This window comes from Salvelinus sp. IW2-2015, linkage group LG22 (genome assembly GCF_002910315.2).
Source record: "Salvelinus sp. IW2-2015 linkage group LG22, ASM291031v2, whole genome shotgun sequence".
NCBI lineage: Eukaryota > Metazoa > Chordata > Actinopteri > Salmoniformes > Salmonidae > Salvelinus > Salvelinus sp. IW2-2015.
The window spans coordinates 13,090,267-13,116,615 of NC_036862.1; the positions used below are offsets into that span (position 1 = coordinate 13,090,267).

The 26,349-nt window shown below is 43.5% G+C and overlaps 1 protein-coding gene across 1 annotated transcript; it reads left to right on the plus strand.

The window, feature by feature from the left end:
* Positions 1-4,243: 4,243 nt before the first annotated feature.
* Positions 4,244-17,151, plus strand: LOC111949898 (zinc finger FYVE domain-containing protein 1). Its single transcript, XM_023967232.2, has 11 exons — positions 4,244-4,459; positions 9,862-10,366; positions 10,745-10,965; positions 11,189-11,295; positions 11,976-12,084; positions 12,334-12,431; positions 12,684-12,801; positions 13,154-13,324; positions 13,642-13,831; positions 14,292-14,390; positions 14,661-17,151. Exons 1-11 carry the CDS (start codon positions 4,271-4,273, stop codon positions 14,891-14,893), a joined length of 2,040 nt encoding a protein of 679 aa, XP_023823000.1. The 5' UTR covers positions 4,244-4,270; the 3' UTR covers positions 14,894-17,151.
* Positions 17,152-26,349: the final 9,198 nt, after the last annotated feature.

Below are 26,349 nucleotides of genomic sequence, written 5' to 3' on the forward strand. Positions count from 1 at the left end.
GCCAAAATTCTCCCAACTTATTGTGGGAAGCTTGTGGAAGGCTACCCAAAACATTTGACCCAAGTAAAAAAATTTAAAGGGAATGCTACCAAATACTAATTGAGTGTATGTAAACTTCTGACCCACTGGGAATGTGATGAAAGAAATAAAAGCTGAAAGAAATAATTCTCTATTTTTCTGACATTTCACATTCTTAAAATAAAGTGGTGACCCTAACTGACCTAAGACAGGGATTCTTTTCTCTGATTAAATGTCAGGAATTGTGAAAAACTGAGTTTAAATGTACTTGACTAAGGTGTATGTAAACTTCCAACTTCAACTGTACATCTCCGTTAACAAATATCTAATGAACATTAGCAAGTTCAGTCTATGGAAGGACTATTCCAAAAAAATATACCCAGGCACAAAATGTTCTGAATTTACTGTGGAGTGCATGTCATACCAAGCAAAAGAGCATTAACTGCACATTTGGTCAAAAATGTGTTACTGACATTTTTGATACATTCAATACATGCTTTATCATGTGGAAAAATATATTGCCTCCATTGTGTTGTGTTATGGAGAAAATGGGGGGTCATTTTTGCAGTAACTGCAAAAACAATTACAGTGAAACCAAGGAAAAAGGCTGTAACTGCAATCACTAACATCAGTCACAGCTTTTTACCTTGGTTTCACCAAGCTTTGGGCTGCAGTGTCTACGCTTTACCTTGGTTTCACCAAGCTTTGGGCTGCAGTGTCTACGCTTTACCTTGGTTTTATTGATTGTTCTTTGCTGATACAAGTATCAAACTACACTACATGACCAAAAATATGTGGACACCTGCTCGTCGAACATCTCATTCTAAAATCATGGGCATTAATATGGAGTTGGGCCCCCCTTCCACTAGATGTTGGAATATTGCTGCAGGGACTTGCTTCCATTCAGGCACAAGATCATTATTGAGGTCAGGCACTGATGTTGGGCGATTAGGCCTGGCTTGCAGTCAGTGTTCCAATTCATCCCAAAGGTGTTCGATGGGGTTGATGTCACGATTCTGTGCAGGCCAGTCAAGTTCTTCCACACTGATTTAGACAAACCATTTCTGTATGGAACTCGCTTTGTGCACAGGGACATTGGAATGCTGAAACACGAAAGGGCCTTCCCCAAACTGTTACAGTTCCCTTCACTGGAACTAAGGGGCCTAGCCAGAACCATGAAATACTATTATTCCTCTTCCACCAAACTTTACAGTTGGTACTATGCATTCGGGCAGGTAGCGTTCTCCTGGCATCTGCTTAACTCAGATCCGTCCATCGGACTGCCAGAGGGTGACGCGTGATTCATCACTCCAGAGAACATGTTTTCACTGCTCCAGTGTCCAATGGCGGTGAGCTTTACACCACTCCAACCGTCGCTTGGCTTTGCGCATGTTGATGTTAGGCTTGTGTGCGGCTGCTTGTGTGCGGCCATGGAAACACATTTGATGAAGCTCCCGACGAACAGTTCTTGTGCTGACGTTGCTTCCAGAGGCATTTTGGAACTCGGTAGTGAATGTTGCAACCGAAGACAGGCGATTTGTACGGGCTTCAGCATTTGGCGGTCAAGTTCTTTTAGCTTGTGTGGCCTACCACTTCGCAGACCCGTTGTTGCTCCTAAACGTTTCCACTTCACAATAACAGCACTTACAGTTGCCCGGGGGCAGCTCTAGCAGGTCAGAAATTTGACGGACTGACTTGTTGGAAAGGTGGCATCCTATGACAGGGCCATGTTGAAAGTCACTGTGCTCTTCAGTAAGGCCATTCTACTGCCAATGTTTGTCTGTGGAGATTGCATGGCTGCGTGCTCAACTTGTGTTAAACTTAACTTCTGAACACCTCCAAATCAAAGGTCATGTGGTTTGGTAAGAAGAATGCCCCTCTCCCTACAGGTGTGATTACTACCTCTGAGGGTTTAGAGCTTGAGGTAGTCACCTCATACAAGTACTTGGGAGTATGGCTAGACAGTACACTGCCCTTCTCTCAGCACATATCAAAACTGCAGGCTAAAGTTTAAATCTAGACTTGGTTTCCTCTATCGTAATCACTCCTCTTTCACCCAAGCTGCCAAACTAACCCTGATTCAGATGAACATCCTACCCATGCTAGATTACGGAGACATAATTTATAGATCGGCAGGTAAGGGTGCTCTCGAACGGCTAGATGTTCTTTATCATTCGGCCATCAGATTTTCCACCAATGCTCCTTATAGGACATTTCACTGCACTCTAAACTCCTCTGTAAACTGGGCATCTCTGTATACCCGTCGCAAGACCCACTGGTTGATGCTTATTTATAAAACCCTCTTAGGCCTCACTCCCCCCTATCTGAGATATCTACTGCAGCCCTCATCCTCCACATACAACACCCGTTCTGCCAGTCACATTCTGTTAAATGTCCCCAAAGCACACACATCCCTGGGTCGCTCGTCTTTTCAGTTCGCTGCAGCTAGCGACTGGAACGAGCTGCAACAAACACTCACACTGGACAGTTTTATCTCAATCTCTTCATTCAAACACTCAATCATGGACATTCTTACTGACAGTTGTGGCTGCTTTGCATGATGTATTGTTGTCTCTACCTTCTTGTCCTTTGTGCTGTTGTCTGTGCCCAATAATGTTTGTACCATGTTTTGTGCTACTACCATGTTCTGCTGCTGCCATGTTGTGTTGCTACCATGTTGTTGTCATGTTGTGTTGCTGCCACTCTGTTGTCGTCTTTGGTCTCTCTTTATGTAGTGTTGTGTTGTTTCTCTTGTCGTAATATGTGTTTTGTTCTATAATTTTATTTAATTTATTTGTATTTTTAATCCCAGCCCCTGTCCCCGTAGGAGGCCTTTTGCATTTTGGTAGGCCATCGTTGTAAATGGCTAGTTCAATGTATTGGCTAGTTCAATAAAGGTTCAATAAAACAAATATATATATATATAAAAATGTATACCCCTGTCAGCAACGGGTCTGGCTGAAATTGCCAGGGGGGTGTCCACATACTTTTGTATGGAAATATATTCCGATCGGTGTACCAAGCAACAAGGCAGCAACTGCCATTTTGGGTCAAAGGTCATGTCAGAAGTCAGGGTAAATATGAATAAAAAATGACCTGATAGTAAGATAACAGATAACGACATTTCTAGTGAACTAATTTGGTTGGACAATTCAAAAATGTTAATGCCATTTTTCTCAGTTCCACTCAATTAGCAGTTACTGCTTGTCTGCTTGGTAGGGCATGCCTGGAAACCCAATGTTGAATTGCATTGAATTCTACGTCAGGCTGAAATGAGCGTTTGAATCAGGAAAGTTTCCTCTCACGACCTCAACAAGCCAGAATGTTGAATACAATTATATTTTAATGTACTTTGCCGATTGTCTGTGCGGTTGGTCCTTTTGGCGGTAGGAATGTGAGACAATATATCCACAAAAAAAGTATAATTAAATCTCCTTTTCAAAGCACTGGTAGTTTGTTCAGATTTCTATCACCTGAAGCAGGTAAGCTAACATATGGATTTGTTTTAAGATTGTTATAACAAGGAACATTTAGCTATTTGATTTAGAATTTTAGGACCCCTTTAGTTATCAAAAAATATGTTTAAAAAATATTCGAGGAAACAAATATGTTTGTTTTGTTTTGAAGTGTCTTTCCTATATCTCAGAGATGAGAACGATCAAGAAATGATTTGTAAAAAAAAAAATATATTGACATACATTTAATGTATACAATACTTCCATTCATTTTTTAAAACTGGTACCGGGCTACCTTCAGATGAGTCTTTTGAGGCTTGTGGGCGTCCTAGAGCAAACCCGACATGTAGGCTACTCTACTTTCCACAAAGGGGTCATAATAGTTAGGGGTTATAACCGTTTGAACACTCCAGATGTTTTCGTGAGAAGACCGATTTTTGGGAAGTCTCATGGTCTGACAAACACTGCTCTAGCTCTGCCACCTTTCACCGCAGATAAGGAAGGCTGACATCAGCGGACGCAGTAAATTGAGACGCAGCCCATGCAAAAAAACAGATATCTCTAGATTAAACAGACGGATTCGTATGGGGATTTTGTATTATGCTATTTCGACTCTAAACGGTCCAGCATTTAATTTTGTGCTCTCTTCCCTCGCGTTCAGTGGTTTTCACTAATCGTGTCAACTTGCATATTCACCACAAGATGGTGCTGCTGCTGAGCATACGACAGAATGCTCCTCACGTAACTACGTAGTCTTTTCCGTGTTCTATTGCTGATGGCTCCTCCCTCGCCAATCCATGCGTTGTATTGTTGTTGTCGGGAGTGGGGGAAGTTGCTGCTACCGTCAGGCCAGGGATGGTTTAATAACAATGTCCGAAGTACTAATGAAAGAAATGGAGGAGGTATCGCTTTGTCACATAAAAACAGAAGAACACTCGGAAAATGGTCGGAGTTTTCTTTTGGTTGACGAACAAGAAAATCTACAGGTAACGACGTCGATTTTCTAGCACGCAACTAACGTTAACTGGTTAACGTTAGGCAGAATGAAAACAAAGCCCATCTGGTTGGCCAAAGGGTTACATTAGCCAGTTGTCATGTTTGTGTTAATAAAATTAAATATATCACGTTGCCATCCCGTCTTACACAACTAACAGCCAACTACGGTGTTAGTTAGCTATCGTTACTCATTATTTTGACATGGGCCTCGTCTAACCTAAGCTAACCTTACTGCCGTACGACGGGTAATGTTAGCCATTGAACAGTACTAGTAGGCTATTCTTGTTTTAGCAATTTCGTCGAAATGGTCGACGCGCAGTTAACTTGAAAGGAACTTTAGCCATGTAAGTATGACTACCTAGTCGATGTTAACGTTAAAGATGGTTCGTTTTCAAAAGGGCAGGAGTATTATACCTTGATGTCTGTTACATAGATAATTATAGAGGCCTCTAGTGGCCAAAGGGCCATTTTAACATGGGCAGCGCCATTGTGGGATTCCGCCATTTTAAAGTAGTCAACTGGGTGGGGGTTCCTATGGGTTGTAGCCTCGATGGCTCTGCCCATACTGTCACAGACACTATAATGGCACATATATAAGTATTAGCCCTCTATCTAGTTCTATGGTCTGTCAGCATGACTGGTATTGTTTGTTTCCTTTCAGGAAAGTCCCCAATGAATCAGGCTGAATGAATCACACACCAAACTCTAGCTGCTTTTAGCAACGATTGTGTATTTACATACATGTTGATCCCAGTTATATTGGGTTGCACAAAAACGGTCCGCAGGTATTCCGGAAGTTAAATGCAATTCCATTTTGACTTACTGCACCGGTGGTTAGGATGGTTGGTCACTACGACTGGGGGGGTATTCGAGACAGAATATCGAAATTATCTTTTTGACTAGAGGTATGCAGAGAGGAAGTGGGTCATCAACAGACCCACATTTGTAAAGCCTGTTTAATAATACGATCCTTTAGATATTCTGTCTCAAATTCCCACCACCATAATCACAAACCATCCTGCCCACCAGCACCGTTGAAATGGAATTGTATATAACTTCTGGCTTCCTGTGTACTGTTTTTGTGCAACCCAATACAATTGGGAGCAACACTAGTGTATGTAAATAGACCCGTTTTGCTAAAAGCAGCTAGCCACACGCAAGTCTAGACTGAAGCTAATTAACTGTCTTGTAGGATTGAGCCTAGCTCTCTAGAGCCCAAGAGGCTGTGGCTAGCTACCCAGCCCTTGAGTTCACAATTGAACATCAGGACCACACCTGGATCAATGAACTACAATTTCGACACTCTTGTTTTAACATTTAGAAACATGATTAATCCTTGCTTGCAATATAGTTTTGGAAACCGTTGGAACTTTCACATCAAGGAGAAAGAATCTTTCAAATACAAAATGTACACATACTGTATGCAGTTTAGCAATGTTGCATCCTGTTTGCACCCGACAATTATCAGAAGTACAGCCGTCAGCCACTAGTTAAGGTACTAGACTTCCGTCCCAGTTATGCTCCATTGGGGTTGTTTGAAGCTGAATATGGAGGGGAGGAAGTGTAGTCTCGGTTGGCAGCAGTGTTCCCACAAATACATCTTCATGTTTTTTGTACATAGTATAGAGCACATACACTGAGTGTTCAAAATGTTAGGAACACCTGCTCTTTCCATTACAGACTGACAAGGTGAGTCCAGTTGAACGCTATGATCCCTTATTCATGTCACTTATAAAATTCACTGTTTAAAGAAGGATTTCTAAGCCTCGAGACAATTGAGACATGGGTTGCGTATGTGTGCAATTCAGTGTGAATCAAATCACATTTTATTTGTATTAAATATTTAAGTGCTTTTGAACAGGGTATGGTAGTAGGTGCCAGGTGCACCGGGTTGAGTGTGTCAAGGAATGCAACGCGGCTGTTTCTCACGCTCAACCGTTTCCCGTGTGTATCAAGAATGGTCACCCACCCAAAGGACATCCAGCCAACTTGACACAACTGTGGGAAGCATTGGGGTCAACATGGACCAGCATCCATGTGGAACGCTTTCAAACCCTTGTAGAGTCCAGGGAGGGATGAATTTGAAAAGCCTAAACTGTCCTATTAAACGTTCTGGGTGTCTTGATATCCTATCAAGAAACCATGTAGATATAGTAATGCTCCTAGAAACACACCTGCTCCAAAAGGACTCATAGAATGCAGAATCACAATGACACATAAGAAACTCAATCACCATCCTGGGTTAAGGGGAAGACCAAGAAGGCAGAATCACAATGACACATAAGAAACTCAAAATCACCATCCTGGGTTAAGGGGAAGACCAAGAAGGCAGAATCACTTTCCTAAAATGTATCCATAATGGAAAGAAAATGACCTTTATTAATATGTACACAAAAAAATTAATATGATCCTAAATTTTTTGATTCTCTGAACAGCATATTGTTAGTTAACTGAATTCCATCTGGTTATTGGGACAGACATGAATGTTATTTTGGACGTGGGAAATATCTAATAAGACCAACTACAATCCACATGCAACCAAGTCTCTCCAGCATATACTCTCTGATTACAACCTCATTGAGGCCTGGCGAGCACATCATCCATAAGCGAAAGAGTACACTTTCTATTCAAACGGGCATAAACAATTTTCACAAATCGATGTCATACTACTATCTACACCTCTAGTTTCTTTAATTAAGAAAATAGAAATTCGACATGAGCTTGTCTGAATCAGAATCAAATGTCAGAATCCGACATATTGTGATCAATTTGACATTGAACTAAATTAATTTGTAAAAATTCAGCAAAGGTTTTATTACTACTAATAATAATGCAACAGAGTTAAATCACAATGAAAGAAAACATCAGATTTGTAAATGTTGTTACCTGTGTTAGTGTTCTCAACAAACACTCTTTTCAGACCAGGTATCTATTACTCTTTCCAAAGTCAAGACACAACTTCATTTATTGATAAGACAGAGAGCAGAATTTGCCATCCGTCGAGTAAGACTCAACCATTACTTCCATGGTAATCGTCCCAGTCATTTACTAGCCAACAAGCTACGCAGTAATGATCATTTAGCTGATATAGCAACTAGTAAATCCCCTGATTCAGATTCAATATCAGATTCTTCCGCTTCTATAAAGAACTGTGTACACCTCTGATTGTAAATCCACACCAAGCCAGATTAAGGCCTTTCTAGAAGAATGAAGAACTCCTCTTCTCTCAACAGAAGAAGCCACCTTGCTGGGAGCCTAAATCTCTCTCAGTGAACTCAAAAGCTTTTGGATAGCATAAATAAAGGCAAATCACCTGGATAGGACTGTATTCCTTCTGTGGTCTACCATCTCAGGACTCCATCTCTACCAATCATTTCTCATCTTAAGTATTTAGGAGTAGATATATTTCCTTCCTTAGATAAAACCATATCCAGAAACTTTAACAGAATGCTCAAATCAATATGAATTGAGAAAAAAAGTCAGATGAAATAATAACACAGTTGCTAAAATATATAGCTACCGCTGAATTTCTGTAGTTCAATGCTTCCCATTGTTCCCCGTTCTGTCTGTTGGGATGAAATTCATAGTGCGGTTTAAAAATGTATATGGCAAGGTAAACGATTCAGGATCAAATGAACACATTTACAGAGAGGGAAAGACGTAGGAGGACTATCCGTACCAAACTTTAAATTGCATTTACGTACCATCCTAAACTGGTTTAGACGTGATTCTTCTGCTCCCCCGGCTGAGTATAGAGACATATGGTGTTGCCTATTGCCCTGGAAGAGGTGGTCTTCACTAATATACAGTATCCCTTAAATAATGTAAACTATGCTTTGGGCTTATTATTGCTCACACAATTTCTGTTTGGTGCAAAATTGAAAAGCAATGTAACTGGGAATCAAAATGGCATGCCTATACGCCAATATTTCACAGTAATGCCTTGTGATCTGGAGGGCGGCCTTTTGCATCCCCCACAATGGTCCAAATGTGGAATCCTTACCGATATCATGGACAGCAATGGTTTGAGAACATTCCAAGATTTGAAAGATGCGTACACATTACCAGGAAACACATTTTCTTCTGTATTTACAACGTAGGTCAGCCATGCTGGCCTATGGAGTCCCGTAGGAAATCCAATTACGGAACCATCCAATGATGGGATTTATTTAAAAAATAATCTGGGCTCCCGAAAGGACTGATTGCTATAATATATAAACAACTTTTGGGAAGCTCATATTCTGAGCTAGCCATTAAAAAAGTATGGTCCACAGATCTAATTGAATCTGAACAACCCTTTAACTGGAACAGATTATGGAAAAATGTGACCTTCGCATCCCGTAAACCGAACCATCAACTTATACATTTTAAGTTTGTTCACAGACTCTATTTAACACCAAGGAAACGTTTAACGTTGAAATTGGCCCCAACTGTTCACTGTGTCCCCGACATCAGGTAAGCACATTGATGTTGGAGTGCCTTGCAGTTATATGCTTCTGGGGCAAAGCAAAAAAAATAAAGAACATCTTATTTTACTTAATGATGATAGCCCCTTGAATCTCTCAATAAATAATGGCAGATTACTGCTGGCAGGCAGCACTGCTGGTGTGGGAGGCATGGTTTCTGGTTGTGAAGGGGGGATGTGGAGGCTGACAGGTGGAATGGGTTGGTGTTATCTTTGTGTGCATTTCTTTGGTAGTTTTTTGCAACTTTCCTAAAACGTCATACTGTAAGTATCTTGTGTATTAGAATTTTAAAAACTCTCGCTTTTATGAATGTTAAGTTCTAATTCCAAATGTTTCAAAAACTGGAACACGTGCGAGGCTTATTTGCATTTAAACAGATGATTTGGGTATCGTCGGGACATTTTCTTCGCAATGCTAAAGGGGACATCCAATAGCTCAATGTAATGAAATGCAATTTGAGTCACGAATACGGGTAAGGTTGAGCCTTGTGACTACTAATCATTATAGTCAGTGTAAAGTTACCTTCTTTCATAACATAATTGTTAGGCCAAATGGTAATGTAGGAGCCAATTTGTCCTATTTATGTGGTTGTTCTTACCCTGCTCACCATTAACACATTGGAACTAAAAATATGCACCTACGGTAATTACATCTGCATGTATTCTCTCCATACCTCTGTGCATCCATACTTCCTGGTCACCTGTGTGCATATATATTTGACCCATAACTCAAGTCGATATAGTGCCCTCTAGTGTTCACATTAAATTGAATAAATATAGACAAACTATATACACAACACAACAACCACATAAGTAAGCCAAAATTGCTCCTACAGGTAAAGTAATTTGGCATGTATCTGACAACATAACATCTTACAGCTGCCTATAACATAGTTTGATCTCCCATCCTCTCCAACATTAATCCAGGTCCACGATGAGGCTCAGTTCCTGGAGAGGCTGGGCTGCGGTGACATGCAGGGCGTCAAGGTCCTCTCCATCTTCGGCAACACGGGCGACGGCAAGTCCCACACCCTCAACCACATCCTGTTTGGCGGGGATACCGTGTTCTACACCTCCAAGTCCCCCAGCTCCTGCACGGTGGGCGTGTGGGCCGCCTTTGACCCCGGGCTGGGCCTTGTGGCTTTGGACACAGAGGGCCTGCTGGGGGCGGCGGCCAACCAGAACCAGCGCATGCGTCTGCTGCTGAAGGTGCTGGCCGTATCGGACGTGGTGGTGTACCGCACGCGGGCCGAGAGACTGCACAACGACATGTTCCAGTTCCTAAGCAGCGCCTCAGGGGCCTACCTGAAGCACTTCACCCCCGAGCTGCGCGCCCTCTCCAGCCGCTGTGGCATGGACGTTCCCCTCTCCTCCCTGGGGCCGGCGGTCATCGTGTTCCAGGAGACCACCCACACCCAGCTACTGGGCCATGGTATGTACAGGAGAGGCCCAGTCACTAACATGCACCACATGCAATCATCTGTTTCTATGCATGCATCACACAACATTTTGCTCCTGAGTTGTTAGGCAACACATTGTTGGGGTATGCTGTCATGTTGTTGCAGACGCATCTGCCCAAAGTAATTGCCCCTTAGGGATAAATAACATCCATTTTTATTATTGAAATGAACAACAACACACCAACATTTTCTTATGTACGGTCAGAATCATACTTAACCGTCACACTGGCTGAGAGACCCACAGATACAGGTTCCCCAGCTACTTCAGTCACACATACTACACCATTTACACAGCAGTCAGTTGGGTGTGTGAACTCAACCCATGACGATGTCCATCTTTGTCCCCACAGAGCGAACAGATGTCCCTGGCTATGCAGACACTCAGCTCCAGAGGCGCTTCCATGACCTGGGCCTGGGTACAGAGGCCTTCAGCTCAGTGCAGTACGTGGGCACACAGACCATCACTCCACCGACCAACTACTCTCTGCTCCTGGAGGCTGTACGCCAGCAAGTCAGGAACACTGCCACACGATCGCCCCGCCAACCGGTCATCGTCTTCAGCGCCTTGCAGGTCTGTGTGTGTTGATATCTCTTTGCATTGTCGCATAATTCATTTGTTCGATAGACAGGTAATGCCAGTACTAGCGAATGCTAATGGGAATTGGGTGCTTGTCTGGGTAAATAGGACTTTCCAAAACCCACTGATTGTTTGTTTTTGACCTCATGACCTTGCTTGGCTCCTCCCTTTCCACCCCTTGGTTTCCTCATCTCTCTTCTTCTCCCCTCCTCTCCAGGCCCTGAGTGACAGGTTCTGTGGGGAGATCTTTGACGACAAGATCCCCCTCTACTCCTTCTTCCCTGACGAATACTTCACCTGCTCTTCAGTCTGCCTCAGCTGCAAGTAAGTGACTTACCTGCATCTGCTGCATGTATCTGCTCAGAATAACTCTATCACATGAATCAAAAGTAAATGGGGAGGGACTAACCTGAAATTGTCCAATAGAAGCTCTCGTTTTTGTTGCAAACCATTTTCCATTGCAGAACGTTTTGATACAGTGTGCACTAATGAATGGTGTATTCACATGCTGCACGCGAGCAAATAGTGCTAGGATATGTGTCCCTTCCAGGTGGGTTGCCACAAAGGAAGCATAATAGTCGGTTTGTCATATGGATATCATACCTCTCTATGGGTATTCATTCTGTACAGTGCAGTGTCTTCTTTCACTTGGGAAATTTGAGCTAGATTAGAAACCAAATATTTTCCCTAAACACACTGATTGGTGTTCATATCCAGAAATAGGTATTGGTTTAACAGGCTCTCACTGCTTGAATATAAAGCTTTGTTTGTCCCTGTTATAAATGTGTTATGATGCACGTCTAACGTGTTAAGCCGCTAGGAGAGAAGGAGAAACGCCTGTTGGCCATCCACCAACATGGAGTGTTATTCACAGATGTTCAGCCAAATATTTTCTGTACACCTTCACGTTCTACACAAGTAACTTGGATGTTAGGTTTGTGATGGATGGATTCAACCGTCCTTCTGATTTGTATAGGGGTTTTCCTTGTTCTCTTTCCCCTCAGTATCCGCTGTAAGAACGGGATGAACCATCTCAGAGACAGGGTCCCTCACCTGGCAGACGGACTGTGTCAGTACGCTCACCAGTACAACAACAAGGTCCTCATCTGCAAGGTAAGACATTTCACATATGGTCTATGTCTGTGATGGGACATGAGAGAGAAATTACGCTCCGTTGAAAGCAATAAAGACTTATTAATGTGATCTGAAAAGAAAGTTGACAGTAGTGTTCTTCTATATACGATATAGGATTGAATCCTGTGGAGATGATATTGAACAGTTTTGTAGTACAAGCCAAATGCATGAACTTAGCCGTAATCATATGTTGTGTGCTCTCTCCCTGATCTGGTCCTACCCACACAGAGGTGCTATGAGGGGGGCAGGGAGGTTATTGTCATCCCTAAAACCTCAGCCTCCACAGACAACCCCTGGTTTGGGCTGGCGAAGTACGCCTGGTCTGGGTGAGTTGCCGACGTAATCTGGACTCTTTGCAGACACTGAGACACACACACCACACACATATGAACTTTTATGATGGCATTAAAGATGTCCCTTTCAACCAGGGCTCTCGAATCCATTCAATGAAGTACCACTCATACACAGATATACACACACGTCCAAACATGGAATCCACTCTGCCATCGAAGCCAATTCACTATATCTTTCCTCCCCCTCTCATCCTTTCCCCCACCACGGTGCCCCTGTCCTGCCAGGTATGTCCTGGAGTGTGGCAGCTGTGGCATCATCTACCGCAGCCGACAGTACTGGCTGGGCAACCAGGACCCAGAGAGCGGCGTGGTGCGGCCCGAGGTCAAACACGTCTGGGACGGGGTGAGCAGAGCTTCCTAGTCCAACACACTCCTCGTTGTACTGACCGGCACAACATGCAAACAGTCACTCAAGCTCAATTGAAGTATCAGTGAGAATATTTAGAGGCATTTGAGACAGCAGGTTGTAATATATGCGCAAAGTCTCTGGAATATATTTCACTTTCAAAGTATGTTACCTGTCAAAGGTTAATAAAGATGACGTTACTTGCACTGGCAACGTCAACTCTGCACACTGTCCTTCAATGTGTCAGTCATCATCAGTTTTGATGAACACGTACTGCCAACATGGATATCAAATGCATTCAAAGATGGCCTCCATCTGACCGTTGCTCTCCCTGTCTTTGTGTGTCCAGTCTGAGGCCTTCCTGACAGACCACCAGAATGCGGCCCAGAGGATGCTGGATGGAATGAACTTTGTGATCCAGTCTGTGTCGGAGTACAGCACGGGCCCCACCAAGGCTGTCACGTCCTGGCTCACTGACCAGGTGGCCCCGCTCTATTGGAGACCCAACACGGACATCACCGTGAGTCATCCCTCTCACAGCATCATCGAACCAGCAACACGGCATCTAGACCAGCAACACATTCACTTTTTGAAGACATAGCAGAGCCCTAAGAATAGCTGTTTTTATTGAGGCAATAGACCCAGTGCCCAAATACCAAAAGGATGCAGCGTTAGTTCTAAACCCAATATATCATTATAGTGAATGAAATCAATACTCGGCTGTTGTAATTCTCAAATGTTGCACTGAACAGAGTTGTATGGTTGAGTGTATAGTATAGTTTTGACTACTGGCTCTTGACATTCTAATCATTATTGTGCTCTGTCCCTGTCCCCCAGATGTGTCACTGCTGTAAGAAGCCCTTTGAGGAGGCAGAGAGGAAGCACCACTGTCGTTCGTGTGGCGAGGGCTTCTGCCAGGCCTGCTCCACCCGCAGGATGCCCGTACCCGAGAGGGGCTGGGGAAGCACCCCCGTCCGGGTCTGTGACGCCTGCCACCGCCAGGGAGGGACCGACACCACCAACCAGGGTCAGGATGCCAGCTAATGTCTGATTTAGGATCAGTGTTTGGTCATGGATGTTAATGTACAAGCTGATGTTACCTCATTCTTAGTCTGATTCAGGATCAGTTTTTAGTCAGATTTATTATTTTGTAATGAATGAATGAGGGTTGCATCCCAAATGGCACCCAGTTCCTCTTATACTGCACTACATTTGACCACGGTGGGCCGTTCTGGGTCGGACAACGCTTACTTGCCGAAGACTTACCTACTTACTTTACTTACTTGGACTCTGGACAAAAGTAGTACTAACAAAGGGAATAGGGTTCCATTTGGGAGACAACCGAGGTGTTTGAAGTGAATAGTAAGTGTTCATTCATGTCTCCCTCGAGAAAGAGACGACTCATCTCAAGGGACTTCCTGGTTGAATACAGGTTAAAAGAAAATGTGTTCCTGATGGCTCTGTTGGTCCCTCTCTGTGTCCTATAGTGGCTGTGGTGGAGCCGCGGGGGCTGATGGCCCGCAGGGTGACAGAGGTGGCCCAGTCTACTCTAGACATGGTCACCACTGCAGTGGACTACCCGCTGTGTGAGTATGGCTAGCGTCATGTTGGAGCCAGCGTCGTGTTTGAGAAACGCATCACAAATAAAGCTAGCTAGTATACATGTCTCTGTGTATTCACAAAAACACTTGGAAACCATAGACACTTTACAGCGTATGCAGACAGTAATCCACAAGATACAGCATTTTAATATTATATTCACAAAGATTACACAGTCTTTATCCTCTGCTCTGATTCAATGGCAACTACTTTATAAAGAGAGCTATTTATTTATCTCACTGTCCTCCATGTTCCAGGCTTTGTGAAAGGAGTGGCCCGGCCTGACTACTGGGTCCCCGACCCCCAGATCGTGCAGTGCCACAGGTGCAGCAAAGCCTTCACCCCCAGTATGTCCAAGCACCACTGCCGGGCGTGTGGCCAGGGCGTCTGCAGCGGTTGCTCCTCCAAGAGCCGCCCCGTGCCCTCCCGTGGCTGGGACCACCCTGTCCGCGTCTGTGACGGCTGCGCCATTCGCAAGGGCAGCCTGTGAGGTCAGGGCAGAGACCAGGGACACTATTCTGCCGGGCATCTGAAATCTAGTCAGACGCCACGGCACACTACATGTTGCTTATCTTTGTCTCCCTGTGCACTATGAGCCACTGACCTTTAACAGAAAAATCCAGGTGAGCCCTGTCCTGTGGGGAAGGCATTCGACTGATGTCCTGGAGTAGCACTCTAAACATGGGACTGCCTCATCTGATATCGACTGCCTAAAACCAGGATCAAGAACTGGACTAGCGGGACAAGAACTGGACTTCTGAAAACTGGAATGCCGAGACAGTTGTAAATGACTGAGTGTAGAAGACTGAGAGAACCCCCCCTCCCCCAACCCAAACTACCCACTGTCGGCACCGAAAGACATTAGCCAAACAACTTTTCTGTTAGTGATAAGGCACAAGAGGCAGTCTGTATGTTAATTTAGGCTCTGCTTATCTTAAAAGGTGGGCACCTTTGGGATCCATTGATGTTTGAAACAAGCACATCATTTTGAATGAATACTGCGGGTTTAGTTAGTGATAATGCACCAGAGGCAGTCTTAATATCATTCTTATCTGTTGGGAATGGCTGAACATTCATGAGTTAGGTTCGATTTTAATTCAGGTGTGGGCTGTAGTGGTCAGCCAAGCCTTTGCCTCAGACAACGGCAAGGAGTAACGTCCCTGTAACCATGGTAACCTGACAGAGGAGACACAGGAAGTGACATCGCAACATGATCTTCCTCCCTGATGCGATCTCAGGCAGTGTGCCATGGTTTGAATCGATGCACATGACAGGAAAATGAATGAAGATGTCACATACAGACATTCCAGTTTACATTTGTACCCTTTTTCACACTGTCATGCTGACCCCATCCATACTCTCCTGGCTTGTATTTTCCTTTGACATTGTCCTTTCCAGCATGGTTCCAGCAACTAGGGTGGATTGTTAACCAGGTCAGTGCAGTACTTGCTGGGCTCGGCTCACTAGTGTGGAAGCGGTATAGTATGTTAATTTAGGCTCTGCTTATCTTAAAAGGTGGGCACCTTTGGGATCCATTGATGTTTGAAACAAGCACATCATTTTGAATGAATACTGAGGGTTTAGTTAGTGATAATGCACCAGAGGCAGTGGTGTATCATGAATACAGTCACAGGTAAATGGCGTTCGGCCCAACGCGACAGCGGAGTCGACCCATTTGCCTGTGACTATTCATGACGCAGCACTGCCTTGCATGCCTTATTGCTTTTAGAAATCTGTTACCAACATATTAAAATAACAATGACTTACATATTTACATTAACTTTATTTTGATAAGTGAATAGATAAAATGTCATTCTTCCACCAGAAGATATAGCGCGGACAGAAATCTGCTTGGTTCTTTCGGTCATGTTGCTACAGATGCGAACCAGTCGTTAATGATTTTTTGCGTAGTTGCTATGCAAAAGGACGGTCGTCTGTTCTGCTAAACAAAATGGTTGCTATGCAGGCTGGATAACGTTCGTGTCCCTAGCTAGCCAACTTCAGCTCAGTCACGTCAAACATTGAACCTGGAATGACAGTACACTTGTACACATCACTTGCTGATGAAAAGCACAGATTATTTGTAATCTCATCTATCCAGTGTCCATTGATGTGGGATTTTAATTTCTTCATCAGACATTATCTTTACTAAGTACTGGATCCTATAATACTGGCCTTCTATATAGTTATAACCAATTGTTTTATTCCATGTGTGTATACTATCAGATTCTGTGTATATGACCATCTTGATTTTGTTTTTAAATCAGACTTGTCTGAATTTTTAAGAACTTAAGCTATCCCACTGGGCACACACTGGTTGAATCAACGTTGTTTCAACTTCATTTGTCAACCTATTTTGATGTGGAAAACACATTTGGATTTACAAAAAGTCAACCAGTACTGTTTTCATCTCATTTTAACCAGCGTTGTAAACATTGAAATTAGGGTAAAACTTCAACTTCTACAATGACTTAACCTGACTAACAGGTTGTTACATCAATCTAATTTCAACCTAATCATCAGAACTATGTATATGTTGAAATTGCATTGTAAATTCCACATCCTATAATCAAAATACAGTATATTGGGGTGGTTGAAATTGTTGAATTTCATACGATTCATATGACATTTTATTTGACCTTGTTTCAATGTTGATACTAAAATGGTATGTTTGAATCAACGTCATTGTGTCAACGTCCTGCCAACAACCTAAATAAAGAGGTATATTAAAATACAATTCAAACAGTGTGTGACCAGTGGGATGTATTTTTTTCTCTCCCAATTAAGTACATGTAATCTCATACTGAATATAGAATATGTGAATATTACATATAGCTACATCATTAGTTTTTCCTGCACCTTTCTCTAAGGGCACTGCTAATGTACATTCAGACGACACCACAAGGAGCACAGCCAGTAAGTAGGAGGATAGACAGGCAGACACCAACAGTACTGGCTCTAGAAAGCAGTCTGGCAGAGAGGTTGTCTCCATTGTGTACATATAGGCCATTAGCCCTGCAATTTCTCTAACCTCCATCTGGATTTATCCACCCTCGACCTTCTTCAGAAATGTCAGGTCAAGCTAGAAAGAATTGAATTGCATAAGAACTGATGTGACGTATAAAACCAGCCACAGTGGAGCGAAAGTATAAGTACTGACCTGGGAACATAGGTGGAGGTTCTGTTGACGGAGCGCCCTGGACCATCGCTCTATTTTATTCCACAGATTGGCTAGTTCCTGAAAGACCAAGGTCATGTGAAGGTGATTGGTCTGTTTTTCTGTGTAGGTGTCTCAGAGAAAACAGGGTGGTAATCAGACTAAGAGCCATGAAATGACAACCATTTCCTTGAATCAGACCAATTACAGTATATAAATGGATTTGGCCCATTCCATGAGGAGTTTCATGCCCCTTGTGGAAAACATGCCTCCTTCATGGAAGGAACACATTATTACCCACAATTCCCATGTAATGCTGAGACATAAACAGGAAATGAGCGATAGATTGATTATGAATATAAAGTAGCTTACAGATCAAATCAAATTTATTTATATAGCCCTTCGTACATCGGCTGATATCTCAAAGTGCTGTACAGAAACAGCCTAAAACCCCAAACAGCAAGCAATGCAGGTGTAGAAGCACGGTGGCTAGGAAGAATCCTAGAGAGGAACCAGGCTATGAGGGGTGGCCAGTCCTGTCCTGGCAGTGCCGGGTGGAGATTATAACAGAACATGGCCAAGATGTTCAAATGTTCATAAATGACCAGCATGGTCAAATAATAATAATCACAGTAGTTATCGAGGGTGCAGCAAGTCAGCACCTCAGGAGTAAATGTCAGTTGGCTTTTCATAGCCGATCATTAAGAGTATCTCTACCGCTCCTGCGGTCTCTAGAGAGTTGAGAACAGCAGGTCTGGGACAGGTAGCACGTCCGGTGAACAGGTCAGGGTTCCATAGCCGCAGGCAGAACAGTTGAAACTGGAGCCGCAGCACGGCCAGGTGGACTGGGGACAGCAAGGAGTCATCATGCCAGGTAGTCCTGACGCATGGTCCTAGGGCTCAGGTCCTCCGAGAGAAAGAAAGAGAGCAGGAGAGAATTAGAGAGAGCATACTTAAATTCACACAGGACACCGGATAAGACGGGAGAAGTACTCCAGATATAACAAACTGACCCTAGCCCCCTGACACATAAACTACTGCAGCATAAATACTGGAGGCTGAGACAGTGTGGCCACATCCGATGATACCCCCGGACAGGGCCAAACAGGAAAGATATAACCCCACCCACTTTGCCAAAGCACAGCCCCCACACCACTAGAGGGATATCTTCAACCAACAACTTACCATCCTGAGACAAGGCCGAGTATAGCCCACAAAGATCTCCGCCACGGCACAAACCAAGGGGGGGTGCCAACCCAGACAGGAAGATCACGTCAGTGACTCAACCAACTCAAGTGACGCACCCCTCCTAGGGACGGCATGAAAGAGCACCAGTAAGCCAGTGACTCAGCCCCTGTAATAGGGTTAGAGGCAGAGAATCCCAGTGGAGAGAGGGGAACCGGCCAGGCAGAGACAGCAAGGGCAGATAGGTATACAGTGCCTTCAGAAAGTATTCAGAACTTTGTTACGTTACAGCCTTATTCTAATATGGATTAAATAATTGTTTCCTCTCATCAATCTACACATAATACCCTATAATGACAAAGCGAAAACAGGTTTTTACATTTTTTAGCAAATTTATAAAAAATATACAACAGAAATACCATATTTATGTAAGTATTCAGACCTTTTGCTATGAGACTAGAAATTGAGCTCAGGTGCATCCTGTTTCCATTGATCATCCTTGAGACTTTTCTACAACTTGATTGGAGTCCACCTGTGGTAAATTCAATTGATTGACATGATTTTGGAAGGCACACACCTGTCTATATAAAGGTCCCACAGTTGACAGTGCATGTCAGAGCAAAAACCAAGCCATGAAGTCGAAGAAATTGTCTGTAGAGTGCCGAGACAGAATTGTGTCGAGGCACAGATCTGGAGAACGGTACCAAAAAATCTCTGCAGCATTGAAGGTCCTCAAGAACACATTGGCCTCCATCATTCTTAAATGGAAGAAATTTGGAACCACCAAGACTCTTCCTAGAGCTCGCCGCCCGGCCAAACTGAGAAATCGGGGGAGAAGAGCCTTGGTCAGGGAGGTGACCAAGAACCCAATGGTTCCTCTGTGGCAATGGGAGAACCTTCCAGAATTACAACCATCTCTGCAGCACTCCACCAATCAGGCCTTTATGGTAGAGTGGCCAGACAGGAGTCACTGTAAAAGATACATGACAGCCCGCTTGGAGTTTGCCAAAAGGCACCTAAAGACCCTCACCATGGGAAACAAGATTATCTGGTCTGATGAAACCAAGATTGAACTCTTTGGCCTGAATGGCAAGCGTCACGTCTGGAGGAAACCTGGCACCATCCATACAGTGAAGCATTGTGGTGGCAGCATCATGCTGTGGGGATGTTTTTCAGCGACTGGGAGACTAGTCAGGATCAAGGCAAAGATGAACAGTGCAAAGTACAGAGAGATCCTTGATGAAAACCTGCTCCAGGGCGCTCAGGAGGTTCACTTTCCAACAGGAGAATGACCCTAGGCACACAGCCAAGACAACGCAGGAGTGGATTCGGGACAAGTCCCTGCATGTCCTTGTGTCCCAGCCAGAGCCCGGACTTGAACCCGATCAAACATCTCTGGAGAGACCTGAATAGCTGTGCAGCAACACTCCCCATCCAGCTTGACAGAGCTTGAGAGGATCTGCAGAGAAGAATGTGAGAAACTCCCCAAGTACAGGTTTGCCAAGCTTGTAGCGTCATACCCAAGAAGACTCGATGCTGTAATGTCAGCCAAAGGTGCTACAAAGTACTGAGTAGAATGTTTGAATACTTATGTAAATGTGATATTTCTAAAAACCTGTTTTTGCTTTGTCATTATGGGGTATTGTGTGGAGATTGATGAGGGGGAAAAAACTATTTAATACATTTTAGAATAAGGCTGTAGCGTAACAAAATGTGGAAAAACTGTCTCATAGGTTTAGCATTGTAGCAGGGTTGAGGTCAATTGGAATTGAAGTAAGTCAATTCAGAAAGTAAACTGAAATTCCAATTCAATAATTGAAAAAGGGACTAATATGAATTAAAATCACTTCCTGAATTCACTGACTTCAATTCGAATTGACCCCTGAGTTGTAGCACACTGTATGGTTCTGTTCTACTAATCCATTTGTGGCATTGTGATTAGTAGGAGGGTTCAGTGAGCAGGATAGCAGGGATCTAAGGCTACGTTTACACAGGCAGCTCAATTCTTTCCACTAATTAATCTTTTGACCAATCACATCAGAACTTCTCACAGATCTTTTTCAACACTGATCTGATTGGTCAAAAGATCCATTAGTTTAAAAAAAGATCAGAATTGGGCTGCCTGTGTGAACGCAGCCACAGTGAACTGCCCCCAGAACACCACCCAACCATTAAATTCATGACATAGCACACTGAAGGCCCGGTCCACTGTGGTTTGTGAGTTCTGGAGCATAATGGATAGGTTATGGGGCCTATATTATATAATTACAGGAGATAAATGAAATGTGTAGTCATGCACGTGTACACAAAAACACACACTGCTACAATTCCTACTCCAACTACTTCATTTTTATCAATGGGACTATGGGTTGACATGAGACAGACTCTAAGACAGAGTCAACATGCTGAAGGATATGGGACAAAATATTCTTACGTTAGATGATGCTCCTACAATGACTAAGGTCAAATGGATCAGTTGTGTAATGCGCAATAATCCTTTCTTGCCACTAGGTGGAGGTACATCAATAGCAATGTCATTCTCTGCCTGCAGCATCAAAACGCAGTGGCTGACAAAGTGACAGTGATTGGACAGGGATTTCTTGAAGTAGGCAGCCTAGCCACTATGGCCTACATAACTACTGATATCATTGAACCATGGTAGGTTTTGACAGAAATGGTTAATTCAATTTAATCTTGTCTGTTTTGAATGATGACCGTTTGATGATGTACATACCAACATTTATCCATGTTGGCTTACTGTAATACATGAATCACATGTAGAAGCAGGCAACATGAGATCAGGATGGTGGACTGCAGATTAAACACACTAGAGATGACCCTTACTGCATCACATACTGTACAGGAGCTTTGAACAATTGCATAATATATTGCATCTGTTGTGTACACAGATTCGGACTGCAATGAAGATGGTGAAAAATGAAAGCATTACGTTTCAAAGGTAATAGGCAACTGTTCCAACTATGTACAGTACCAATCAAAAGATTGCACATACCTACTGATTCAAGGGTTTTAGTTTATTTTTACTATTTTCTACATTGTAGAATAATAGTGAAGACATTACAACTATGAAATAACACAGATGGAATCATGTAGTAACCAAAAAAGTGTTAAACAAATCAAAATATATTTTATATTTGAGATTCTTCAAAGTAGCCACCATTTGCCTTGACAGCTTTGCACACTCTTGGCGTTCTCACAACCAGCTTCACCTGGAATGCTTTTCCAACAGTCTTGAAGGAGTTCCCACATGCTGAGCACTTGGCTGCTTTTCTTCACTCTGCGGTCCAACTCATCCCAAACCATCTCAATTGGGTTGACGTCGGGTGATTGTGGAGGCCAGGTCATCTGATGCAGCACTCCATCACTCTCCTTCTTGGTTAAATAGCCTTTACACAGCCTGGAAGTGTGTTGGGTCATTGTCCTGTTGTAAAACAGAGGATAGTCCCACTAAGCGCAAACCAGATGGGATGGCGTATTGCTGCAGAATGCTGTGGTAGCCATGCTGGTTATAAAATATATTTTGATTTGTTTAACACAATTTTTTTGGTTACTACATGATTCCATTTGTGTTATTTCATAGTTTTGATGTCTTCACTATTATTCTACAATGTAGAAAATAGTAAAAAATAACGAAAAAGGCTTGAATGAGTAGGTGTGTCCAAACTTTTGACTGGTACTGTATGTCTCTATCTTATTCCCAATTATGGTCGTAATCGATAGTCCCCTATTGGAACAGGTACATATAGGTTAGTTGTATGCATATTGTCATGTCCACATACTGTAGACTACCCATATTGGTCTATGGGCAGTCTATGTGGGCATCATGCCCTCCCTGGGACACCCTGGCAGCTATCAGGCTTGTTATTTATGAATGACAGCTGCTGGCAGGGGTCGGTAGGAGCTGGCAGGGGATGAAGTGGCTCCAGTGCAGTTGGGCAGTGCCAAGGCGCCAGTCAGAGCTCCAGGGCTGGACACAGTGGCGGGGAAAAGAGTGGGAGGGGTGAGGAAAAAGCACTGAGTATCCACAGCCTCACAGGTCAAACAATATCAACAACCTTCTAGAATGGTGAGCTTTTGTGTGTGTGTGTGTGTGTGTGTGTGTGTGTGTGTGTGTGTGTGTGTGTGTGTGTGTGTGTGTGGGCGGGTGGGTGCATGCACATGAAAGCATGCGTTTGCATGGTTGTGTGTGCATATACATGCATGTGCAAGCATGCGTGCGTTTAGATAAATTTGGTTATGTAGTGTATGTGGACACCTGCTCATCGAACATCTCATTCCAAAATCATGTATATTAATATGGAGTTGGTCCCCATTTGGTGCTATAAAAGCCTCTACTCTTCTGGGAAGGCTTTCCAGTAGAGGTTGGAACATTGATGCAGGGACTTGCCTCCATTCAGCCACAGGAGCATTAGTGAGGTCGGGCACTGATGTTGGTCGATTAGGCCTGGCTCGCAGTCGGCGTTCCAATTCATCCCAAAGGTGTTCGATGGGGTTAAGGTCAGGGCTCTGTGCAGGCCAGTCAAGTTCTTCCACACCGATCTCAACAAACCATTTCTGTATTGACCTCACTTTGTGCACGTGGGCATTGTCATGCTGAAACAGGAAATAGCCTTCCCCAAACTGTTGCCACAAAGTTGGAAGCACAGAATTGTCTAGAATGTCATTGTATGCTGTAGCATTAAGATTTCCCTTCACTGGAACTAAGGTGCCTAGCCCGAACCATGAAAAACAGCCCCAGACCAATTTTCCTCCTCCACCAAACTTTACAGTTGGCACTAAGCATTCAGGCAGGTAGTGTTCTCCTGGCATCCGCCAAACCCAAATTCGTCTGTCGAACTGCTAGATGGTGAAACGTGATTCATCACTCCAGAGAACACGTTTCCACTGCGCCAGAGTCCAATGGCGGTGAGCTTTACACAACTCCAGCCGAAGCTTGGCATTGCACATGGTGATCTTAGGCTTGTGTACGGCAGCTCGGCCATGGAAACCCATTTCATGAAGCTCCCCGACGAACAGTTCTTGTGCTAACGTTGCTTCCAGAGGCAGTTTGGAACTCGGTAGTGAGTGTTGCAACCGAGGACAGACGATTTGTATGCGCTACGTGCTTCAGCACTCGTGGTCCTGTCTGTGAGCTTATGTGGCCTACCACTTCGCGGCTGAGCCATTGTTGTTCCTAAACATTTCCACTTCACAATAACAGCACTTACAGTTGACCGGAGCAGCTCTAGCAGGGCAGAAATCTGACAAACTGACTTGTTGGAAAGGTGGCATCCTATGACGGTGTCACGTTGAAAGTTACTGAGCCCTTCAGTAAGGCCTCTCTACTGCCAATGTTGTCTTTGGAGATTGCATGGCTGTGTGCTCGATTTTATACACCTGTCAGCAACAGGTGTGGCTGAAATAGTTGAATGCACTAATTTGAAGGGGTGTCCACATACTTTTGTATATACAGTGTATTCGGGAAAGTATTACTTTTTCCCACATTTTGTTACATTACAGCCTTATTCTAAAAGTGATTAAATATTTTTTCGCCCTCATCAATCTACACACAATATCCCATAATGACAGAGTAAAAACAGGTTTTTAGAAATTCTGAAATATTACATTTACATAAGTGTAACGAACGTCGTCGGGAGAAGGAGAAGAGGACCAAGGTGCAGCGTGGTAAGTATTCATAATACTTTTAATCAATACGAACACTTGAACAAAAACGACAAACAAACAGTTCTGCAAGGTGCAATACACAAAACAGAAAACAACTACCCACAAAACACAGGTGGGATGAGGCTACCTAAGTATGGTTCTCAATCAGAGACAACGATAGACAGCTGTCTCTGATTGAGAACCACACTCGGCCAAACACATAGAAATATAAAACATAGAACAAAACATAGAATGCCCACCCCAACTCACGCCCTGTCCAAACCAAAATAGAGACATAACAAAGGAACTAAGGTCAGGGCGTGACATAAGTATTCAAACATTCTACTCAGTACTTTGTTGAAGCACCTTTGGCAGCGATTACATTATTGAGTCTTTTTGGGTATGATGCTACAAGCTTGGCACACCTGTATTTGGGGAGTTTCTCCCATTCTTCTCTGCAGATCCTCTCAAGCTCTGTCAGGTTGGATGGGGAGTGTTGCTGCACAGGTATTCGGGTCTCTCCTGATATGTTTGATCGGGTTCAAGTCCGGGCTCTTGAAAGAATTCAGACCCTTTGCTATGAGACTAGAAATTGAGCTCAGGTGCATCCTGTTTCCATTGATCATCCTTGAGATGTATCTACAACTTGATTGGAGTCCACCTGTGGTAAATTCAATTGATTGGACATGATTTGGAATATATAAGGTCCCACAGTGCAAAAGAGCAAAAGCCAAGCCGTGAGGGGAAGGAATTGTCCGTAGAGCTCTGAGACAGGATTGTGTCGAGGCACAGATCTAGGGAAGGGTACTCCACCAATCAGGCTTTTATGATAGAGTGGCCAGACAGAAGCCACTCCTCAGTAAAAAGGCATGATATGACAGCCCGCTTGGGGTTTGCCAAAAGAAACAAGATTCTCTTTGGCCTGAATGCCAAGTATCACTTCTGGAGGAAACCTGGCACCATCCCTACGGTGAAGCATGGTGGTGGCAGCATCATGTTGTGGGGATGTTTTTGTTTTTCAGCGAAAGGGACTATTTTTCAGGAGAGACCTGAAAATAGCTATGCAGCGATGCTCCCGATCCAACCTGACAGAGCTTGAGAGGATCTGCAGAGACGAATGGTACACTCCCCAAGTGCAGGTGTGCTTGTAGAATCATACCCAAGAAGACTCGAGGCTGTAATCGCTGCCAAAGGTCCTTCAACAAAGTACTGAGTAAAGGGTCTGAATACTTATGTAAATGTGATATTTCAGATTATTATTTTTTTTATACACATTCAAAAGTTTGGGGTCACTGAAATGTCCTTGTTTTTGAAAGAAAAGTACATTTTTTGTCCATTAAAATAACATCATATTGATCAGAAATACGGTGTAGACATTGTTAATGTTGTAAATGACTATTGTAGAAGAAAATGACAGATTTTTTATGGAATATCTACATAGGCGTACAGAGGGCCATTATCAGCAACCATCACTCCTGTGTTCCAATGGCACGTTGTGTTAGCTAATCCAAGTTTATAATTTTAAATGATAAATTGATCATTAGAAAACTCTTTTGCAATTATGTTAGCACAGCTGAAAATGGTTGTTCTGATTAAAGAAGCAATAAAACTGTCCTTCGACTAGTTGAGTATCTGGAGCATCAGCATGTGTGGGTTCGATTACAGGCTCAAAATGGCACTCTAATGTACTTGTCCTCTTGCTCAGTTGTGCACTGGGGCCTCCCACTCCTCTTTCTATTCTGGTTAGAGCCAGTTTGCGCTGTTCTGTGAAGGGAGTAGTACCCACCGTTGTACAAGATCTTCAGTTTCTTGGCAATTTCTCACATGGAATAGCCTACATTTCTCAGGACAAGAATAGGCTGACAAGTTTCAGAAGAAAGTTCTCTGCTTCTGACCATTTTGAGCCTGTAATCGAACCCACAAATGCTGATGATAGCTAA

Coding starts and splice junctions, on each gene's coding strand:
- LOC111949898 (XM_023967232.2), top strand. CDS start 4,271: ATGCGTTGTATTGTTGTTGTCGGGAGTGGGGGAAGTTGCTGCTACCGT. Junction 10,966..11,188: donor TCGTCTTCAGCGCCTTGCAG/GTCTGTGTGTGT, acceptor CCTCCTCTCCAG/GCCCTGAGTGACAGGTTCTG. Junction 14,391..14,660: donor TGCAGTGGACTACCCGCTGT/GTGAGTATGGCT, acceptor TCCATGTTCCAG/GCTTTGTGAAAGGAGTGGCC.